The sequence below is a fragment of the Manis pentadactyla genome, chromosome 10 (assembly GCF_030020395.1).
Source record: "Manis pentadactyla isolate mManPen7 chromosome 10, mManPen7.hap1, whole genome shotgun sequence".
Classification (NCBI taxonomy): Eukaryota; Metazoa; Chordata; class Mammalia; order Pholidota; family Manidae; genus Manis; species Manis pentadactyla.
In genome coordinates this window covers 7,503,621-7,512,630 of record NC_080028.1, presented here as the reverse complement: position 1 = coordinate 7,512,630, position 9,010 = coordinate 7,503,621, and the positions used below count along the sequence as shown (strand labels likewise).

Below are 9,010 nucleotides of genomic sequence, written 5' to 3'. Positions count from 1 at the left end.
AATAATTCAATCTCAATAATTCTGATCGAAGTGCTACCTGGTAAGGGCCGGTGGACACGTGGTGGACAGGTAACGAATTTAGGTCTGATCCTAAAACCTCTCCCCACTGCTGTGATTTTTTTCTGATTATCAAAATAACATGCGCGTTGTCAAACAATTGTGAATTTCAAGGAAAAAGGGAACAACTCGTAATCAGTGTGGGTTTGGGATGTGAGCAGTTCCCTTTTGTAAGGCGATGGAGGACAGAGGACGCCCTAGGTCTCTAGCCCGGAACACGGGTCGGCGGGGTAGCCCTGTCTGGCTGATTCAACGGGGGTTCGGAAGACCGGCTGCCCTAGGGCCCCGGGCGCAGGGCCATCCCCAAGGCGCTCCTATTCGGCCACCTGCGCGGTGACCTGGCGCCTTTCCCGGTGTAGCTCCCAGGATCCGTCTACCCCGGTACCCACCGGTCCCCTACGCCGAGACCCAGCCCAGGAACCTTCTCCCGTAAGTGTCCACCGACTGAAAATAGATCCCGAGTCCGCCCCGAGCCCCTCCTTTCAGATCCTCCCCTTTAAAGTGAGCCACCGGGTGACGCGGGGGGAGTTTGCGGAAGCGCCAACCGCGTTGGGGCCTTGGGCGGATCCCGTGATTGGACTGGCCCCGCCCCCGGGTCCTCTTACCCCATTGTGTGTGCGGCTCGTACCCAGGCCCCGCCCCCTCGCCCCTCCCTCCGAAGGTCCACCCCCTCCCCCCTTTTTCAACCCCCCCCTTGGCTCATTTCCGGCCGCCGCTGCTACCGCTAGCCTGTAAGGAGGATTCGGCAGAGGGAAGAAACAACAGCCGCCATCTTGTTTGTGTGCTAGGCTCGGGGGGAGAGAGGGCGAGAGGGAGCGGGCTAGAGTGGGCAAGCGGGACGCCGGGCTGAGTGCGAACTGCGGGAGCGAGAGCGCGGAGGGAAGCCGGGCCGGAGAGAGGCGGCAGGGGTCGAGACAGTGGCAGGGGGCCCGGGGCGCACGGGCTGAGCGACCCCCAGCCCCCTCCCGCCCGCACACACCCCCACCGCGGCCCGGGAGCCGGGCCGTCGTCGACGCCTAGGGGAGACCATTACATAACCCCGCGCCCCGCCGCGCCTTCGCCCGCCGCCGAGGGCGGCCCCGAGCCAGGAGCCCCGGGGGGCGGGCGCTCCCGGCACCAGGCCGCCGCGGGTGGGGGCCGTAGCGGCGGCCGTATTTATTTTCCGCGGGAGAGGAGAGCGAAGGAGAGCGCGGAGCGAGGGGAGGCCGCCTGCGCCGCCCGCCGGAGCGGGGCCTCCTCAGTGGACTCGGCGTCGGCGCGGGCGGGCGGCGCTACTCAGCCCGGCCCCCTCGGTCCTCTGGACCGGCGAGCTCCGCGCCCGGCGTCCTCGCCGCGCCTCCGCCGCCCTCCGCGCGATGTGAGGCGGCGGCGCCAGCCTGGCTCTCGGCTCGAGCGAGCTCTCTGCGGCCATTAGCGGCCGGTGCGGCGGCGGCGCGGAGCGCGACGGCAGAAGGAGGGTTGGGAGGGTGGGGGCGCAGGTCCGGGAGGGGGCACCGGGAGGAGGTGAGTGTCTTTCGTCGCCTCCTCCTCTCCCCCCTTTTCGCCCCCGCCTCCTTGTGGCGATGAGAAGGAGGAGGACAGCGCTGAGGAGGAAGAGGCTGATGGCGGCGGCGGAGCTCCGAGAGACCTCGGCTGGGCAGGGGCCGGCCGTGGCGGGCCGGGGACTGCGCCTCTAGAGCCGCGAGTTCTCGGGAATTCGCCGCAGCGGACGCGGTCGGCGGATTTGTGTCCCTCTGCCCTCCTCCGGGCCTGGGCTCAGGCCCGGCCCCTCTCACTTGCCCTACGTTTCCCTATCGAGTCCGCATCCCTCTTCCACCGCGACCCGGCGAAGAGAAAAAGGAACTTGTCCCCACCCGCCTCGGGGGCCGGCGGAGCCCCCTAAGCCCACCCCAGGGAGCGGGGCGGGGAACCCCAGCTGGAGAAGAGATTTCCCGAGGATTCTCCTTTTCCTCGCCTGCATCTCCGAAAGAATTAAAAATGGCCGAGAATGTGGTGGAACCGGGGCCGCCTTCAGCCAAGCGGCCTAAACTCTCATCTCCGGCCCTCTCGGCGTCGGCCAGCGATGGCACAGGTTAGTCTCGGGAGCCCTGACCTTCCACATCCCCCTTAATCTTTTCTGCTCGTATACCTTTATTCTTCCGTCTTTTCTTCCTTTCTTTCTTTTCCTCGTACTTTGCCTCTTGATTAATTTTAAAGGTGTTTGAATGAGCTGGTCTAAGACGTCCAGTAACCCAACCATTTTCTTTCCTTCCTGATACATTCGTTGCAGCACTGTCATATCGATGTGTGTTCTGGAATTAGAGCCCTTGAGTGGTGCTATAGAAATGGCTTTTATTGTTGCTCCCATGCAGTTTAATTTTTTGAAATGCCAGTGCATTTGTGTGTAATAGCTTTTCATGCAATTTGACTTAAAATTTTTTGTTGTTGCTGTTGAGAAATGAGGAATTGCGAATCCTTTCTCCTGGATTGCGCTTAGTCTGTTTCCTCTACTTTCTGCACGAGATTTTCTGTTGAGGATGAGGATGGAAAAAAACCTTGGTTTTATTTGTGTGTCTGGGATCCAGGATTTCACGTTTGACTTGAGGTGTAAACGTCAAGCCTGAAGTTTGGTTTGAATTATTTTACGTGCCATTCCTAGTCTTTTTTTTTTTTTTTTCATCTTATTTGCTTTAAGAATCGATATGGAGCGCAGTTCATTTTACAGCTCGCGTTTCTTTGGTACAAGACCAAAATGTCTGAAACTGGGTTTTTAAGTTGGAAGAGTCGAGGCATTTTCTTTGCAGTTTGTAGTCACTTTCTTTGGGGCGGGGGTTGGGGGGGAGGTGGAGTGGTGTAACCGATTTTGTGGCGTTAAGTACTTGGAAATCAAGATTAGAAGTTGGAAGAGTCCCAATCATGGACTGATGATGATACAGAAGTTTAAAGTATGCATTCGGTTTCGTATTTGTGTGTTTCTGTCTTTTTACACTTTTAAGTGTTTGGAGGTCCAGAGTTTAGCTTAAAAAAGCTCCATGATTTCTTCACTCAGTTGTGGACTAGCCCTTTTTGTCGAGAGAAATTGAGGGAGATTGCCTTCCATCATCCCGGTCTTAGTTAGTTTGGTGCTAGGTATTCTGAGAGCCACTGACATTGTCTTTGGCTGTTGTGGTTGTTGAGGTGCCAGGATAATGAAGAGGAAGAAAGGCTGGCCATCTGACAGTCCACAAGATGTTCCCCTTACTACGGAGCATCTCTTTAACTCCCCGGGAACAGGCTCAACGTCATTCCTCCATCTGCCAGTGAGAGTGCATAATGGAGTTAAATGTGCCGATGAGTTTGTAGAGAAGTTCTAAAGCATGTTTCTAAGCAGGCTTCCTTTCAAAGGGCGAAATGTAACGATAGAGCAAATATTTTGTATTCTTCGCTTTTATAAGAAAGATGTATCCTGAGTTTAATTGAGTATTTTTGCAGAGTTCTGCTTCACACTTGTCACATTGGTGCGCATGAACTTTGACTTGTCTTTACTCCTTGAAGTTTCTGTAGTCTTAAGGGATTTTTTTTCTTTTTTTTCCTCAAATGCATACACATATCCACTAGTGTATTCCTTTGCACTTGTGTCATTTAGAAGGATTTTTAGATCACCTTTAGACATACTTTAACCTGTAGGTTTTTGTGTCATTTCTTCAGTTTTTGGGTAATGTAGTTCTTGCCCTTTAGTTTTTGTGTAAAGTAGCAATGGATTTTACATATGAGTTAGCCAGTGACTTAGGATATTGTAATAGGGAAAACTTGTTTTATATGCATTATTTTGATGTCTCCTAGTCTCATAGTAATACAAGGCCTTATAGGAAGGCTACAATCTGTTGTTCAAATACATCTGTTCAGGTGCTCTACTGCATTCTCTATATTTGATCTGTGTACTTGGCGACTTTAGGTAACACATTTTAGTAGTGTCTCACCTGTCTTAAGATACAAAAACTTTTGCTGCTTGAACTATCTTTGAATAATTATGAGTCCTAAATGTATCAAATAGGTTTTTTTTGTAAAAAACAATCACTCGACATTGAGATGAACTCATTCAATTTTCTCTTAGTTACCTTTCTCAAACTTTTGTAGTGAGGGCTGATTTTCTCCACCTTTTATTAAGATTCAACTCTAGGAATTTTTTGGTGTCCAATTTTTAGTTCTAATCAGTCTGGGTTTTTTGTTGGGATGGTAGCGGGAGATGGGTATAAAGGAAATACTGTCGCCTTGTGAACTTCAAATTGGGCACTTTGCTTTTTTTTGCATCCAATAATGTGTAGTGTAAATTTCCTGGCAACTTCTAAGGGAGACACCTCACTTATTAAAAGTTTAAATTTCAAATTTGTGGTTTTCTACATTTTGACTCTTGTGTCACCTGGGTAGTTTATAAATGTGAAAATAGGTTCTTGGTTCTTGATTATGAATTTTGTCTAGAACTGGTCAAAATGAGCCCCAAATTCTAGACCTCAGAAACTTTTTTAATGATCGAGGCTTGGAATTTCAGTAGTGTTAGTGTGCCTACCAAGAGTGTTTGCATGTTGCCAATTTTATAGGAAAGAAAATTGGAATCCAATGAGTTTACATGCTAAAGCATTACAAAACAAATTAGCACTTAATTCCCAACTTCTGAATTCCTAAGGTCAGCCACTAATGCAGAATAAAAATGATTTATTTACTACTCAGAGATCTTTCTTAAAGATTTCCAGGTTGATTTCAGAAAACTGAAGTTCAAGTTTTATGTGTTGGAATGGGGATAAAGAGACTTACGTTTTAGTTTTTGCATCTTAATGTTCCAGCTCCAATACTTGTCTTGATCCTTTGAAAATTTTATTTAACTTGGTATGGTTAGGTCAAAACTTTGATAGATCAAATGACTTTTCTATGCCCCTCCCCCAAAAGAACCAGTCATAAAAAGCTACGTGTAAATATTTTTTGGTAAAATTATTGACCATGAAGTTAACAGGTAAGTCCTGGAAATATAACTGTAACCTATTTCTAATAATAACCTGAGTGATGGGAATGATAAAGATATGTTGCCTTCATTGCTCACTGGATATGTTCTGTCCCTGCTTTGTAAACATTTAATGCTATATGCAGTGAAAGAACAGATAGGGAAGATGAGGGACAGCGTTAGGATCTGGCCTATTAAGTAGGGTATAAAGATTCTTGTCTTAGTAGGTTTGTGTGTACTAGTGTCAAACTTGGCTTGGATTTTATGCCTGTTTTTCATTTCAAAGGCACAGGGCAGGTAGTATATAAAATATACCTGCATTTTGACCACAAGATTAAAGTCCAGAATGGAGAAGTCGCAAGGATTTTTTTTTTATGTCAATTTTGTTTTCTCAAAAACACTGTTTTGTGTTAGTGGTTTATCATCCTAACCAGGATGTTTTTGGTGGAAGCCATTTCTTTTCAGCTCTTAAACCTATATGTTGATGGTATTATGTTTTATTTTTTAGACATGAGAGTTTACATTAGATTTCTGCTGTAGTTTTTCGGTTATGGCTCCTTGGTCCAGTGAGGTATGCTGACCTCAGTGTTAAATTGGAAAACATTTCACCAAGTGCCTTGAACTCTGGCAATTACTATTCAAGACTCAAGACTGTAATACACTCAAGACTGTAAGTTCGTTTGTAGGGCTTCAAGAAGGCTGTCTGTGGTTGATAAAGTGACTTTTGTTAAGTTGTAAATCTTGTGTGTTACAGTATGGGTGCCCTTTTCCCAAGGAGGTCGTGTTCTGTTGCAGAGGTAAGAAAAGGCGTGTCCACTCAGTGTAGGATCGGGGAGTGAGGAAAGAGTTGCTGCTGTTGTTGCCTTTTGGCATTATTTTCTGGTTAACTTTGCTTTTCTACTTTCTCCTTAGTCTATTCGATTAAAAGGGGGGAAAATTCAAACAAGAAGTTGAAAATTGGTGTGTAGTGGTGTTTGTAGGGACATAAAGTGGTAAATAGGAAAGGGGAAAAAAAGTAGGAACAATGTTGCAGATAAAAGTGGGAGTGTAAAGTACTTCTTACTGGTATATTTACAAAAACAATTCAGGAGTTACTTTGCCAATTCATGCACCCAACAATTAATGGAAAAATAAGACATACTTCTGGGTGTTTTTTGAGATTTTAGGGTTTCCTCTGAGGATTTCTAAAGTTGAATTTTTTAGTGTAGCAAACATTAGAGAAATTAATGGGCAAGGTGAAACTTATATTATAAAAAGTGTAAATTTTTTAAACAATTTTGCATATGTTTTACATGAAATGGTAGTTTTCTTCTGAAATTTTAATGGGAAATTTTTTAATGCTCAGTTCTCAAAGAAGGTTTAAGAGAATAAATATTAAGGTGTTAAGCCTATTCTGAACAGTTTTGAAAATCATTTGTTTTTAGATCTTTTTTTTTAAAACTAAATGTCCAAAAAGGCAATTAGGAGTAATTTAGTTGAGAGAACAAAATTAAAACCACTGGGGGAAAAAAGCACCAGTGGTTAAGAAAATGGGTTTTGGAGTCAGACTACAAGAGTTCAGACCCCAGACCTGCCTTTATTAAACTGGACTTTGGGCCTGTTATCGAACCTCTCTCTCAGCTTCCTCACCTTTAGTACCCACCTTATAGGACTGTGATGAGGAATAAATGAGAATTCTCTTTAGTAAATGCTTGGGATAGTGCTCGCTGCAGCATAGTGTGTGCCCATTCAGTGTTTAACGTTTTTAACCTCTTGGCTTAAAAAAATACATATGTATGTATTTTTTAAGTTCTTAGTTTATTAATTTTCTCATGACAGATCTGCACAATCACCACAGATAATGTTACTGCAGAATCTTTACTCCTTTTTGCCAGCACCAGTATCAGCCTTGCAGTCCCCCTGCCTTTCTTCATTCTGTTCTGGCATTTCTTTAACTGTTCCCTTGAGGTCTTTTCCTTCTCATACAGTCCATGTCTTGCAGGTCTATGTTTGGGTTCATTTTTCCTTGCATAATCCAGAGAATTGTAGATCATGCCGAAGTCAGTTGTCTTGCCACCATCAAAATGGGTTCTGAATCCAAATACAAAGATGATGTCTGGTGTGGTCTTAGACATTTTGGCTAGTTGTTGCCTTCCCAGGATGAAGGACATCAGTGACCATTTGCTTCTGCTCAAGTAGTTGGTTGTTCATAAGCTTCCTGCCCCAGGAAGTTACTGTGTTGTTCATGGTGACAGTGGATCTTCAAGCAGGCAGGGAAGAAAGAGTGGTGTGTGTGTGTGTGTGTGTGTGTACACATACTTTATTTTTAATAGATATAGATAGATAGATGGTAGGTAGGTGGATAGATAGATAGATTAGATAGATAGATAGATAGATAGATAGATAGACAGACAGAAAGGATGAAGAAAAGCCAAATGCATGAAGTTCAGACAGTAGTGTTTTGGAAGAAAGGAAGGTATATAGTACAGAGTTAGCCTATGCATCATCTGCTCAAAGATTAAGTTTTTTGAGAGTATAAGAAATGTGGCAGCAGAGATGAAAATAAGAATAAAAAGTACTGTCTATGCATAGGGTGTCTTGTATTCTTGTATGTGTAATTGAAATGAAAATCAAGTATTTAAGGTATGAGAAATCAGAAAACACATTGTTCTTACTGGAAACCCTCAGGTTCAGAATGGCTTTTTGCTAAAGAATTGTGTGGTTGAGTGCAATTTTTTCTATTTTTTGTTTATCTTGGTCTTAAAATAAGGCTTTCTTATAAAGGAGGAGGAGGAAACATAGAAGGAGCAGTGCAGTGCTTCTCAAACTTACCCAAGTGAGAACTGCATTTTGTGGAAAACCAGAAACCCTGTCAAAAGCTAGGGAACAAATACTTATACTTATTAGTTGTTAAATACTCTGATGTTTTCTAGTGCATTTCTTTTTAAACTACTGCTTGAAACCCACTATATTGATTGCATGACCCATTATTAGCTTGTGACCCACAGTTTGAAAAAAATACTGGCTTAGAAGGATGGCAAGCTGGCAGGTGTCCTGTATTGGATCAACATTTTCTGTATGCTAGCCACTTGTCCTCAGTACCTGGGAATAAGCTAATAATCCAGACATAGACCTTCTTTCCTGGAATTTATAGATACATGGAGGAGAGCAGCGTTCTAGTCTAAGACCACTGTTGTATTTGGAAAGTGGGAGAAACAGAGACCTAAACCCTGTAACTCCTGTTACTCTGGTGGCTGTCTTTGAGGAATTGGGTGTGGGATTTGGGGATCTGAAGGATAGAGGATTAGAAAGGGTGAGCCCAGGTTGGGAACAAGAAAGTATAGCCTGTGAGGGAACCTATAAGTTCCATCCAGCTCGGGGTATAGCAAGAAATATGACAGGAAAGATGAGTCAAAAGCCAGTCATGCAGGGCTTATAATGCTTGCTGGAGTTTAGACTTACCACTTTAGCTCTTTTAAATGACTGAGGAAGAATTGTACCTTAGATGATTGTCTAAAATGTGTGGTTTGGAAAGGAACAGGGTAGAATATGAGAACCAGAGAGACCAGTGAAAAGGCTCTTTTAGAATTCTAGCAGTGATGACACTGACCTGGATATTAATAGATGAAAAGAAGTGAAAAGATTTGAGGGAAGATGGATGGCCAGCAGAAACTTGGTGATTAATTAGGTGTTTAGATATTACAATGGAGGAATCAAGGATAATTCCCAGGTTTCAGGTTTGGGCAGCTATATTGGTGAGGATGCCAGTTACTGAGATAGCAAATATAGGAAAGGAAGTATTTGTGTTTGGGGGAGTGGGGGGTGGGGAGAGTTAAATGTTGGACATTTTGAAGTTGTGTGATTCTCCTTGGATTGAGTAGTCAATGCTCATTTGGTGTGTCTTTCTCTTGTTTCAGCCAACAAACATTGACTACCCACCAGGTTTTATGCACTTTGATGTAGCAAAGATGAAACAAATTGCAGTTTCTGGTCTCAGCCTTGAGGATCTGGTGGGGATGG

The 9,010-nt window shown here is 44.7% G+C and overlaps 1 protein-coding gene and 1 pseudogene across 2 annotated transcripts in view; one reads left to right on the top strand and one right to left on the bottom strand.

The window, feature by feature from the left end:
* The first annotated feature begins 770 nt into the window (after window positions 1-770).
* EP300 (E1A binding protein p300) overlaps window positions 771-9,010 on the top strand; it is a 72,362-nt gene continuing 64,122 nt past the window's right edge. For both annotated transcript variants that reach the window (XM_036931521.2, XM_036931520.2), the window contains exon 1: window positions 771-2,128. In XM_036931521.2, coding sequence (XP_036787416.1) covers window positions 2,035-2,128 — 94 coding nt within the window. In that variant the 5' untranslated portion in view covers window positions 771-2,034. The remainder of the gene's footprint in view (window positions 2,129-9,010) is intronic.
* LOC130678926 (40S ribosomal protein S24-like) lies at window positions 5,677-7,310 on the bottom strand (annotated as a pseudogene).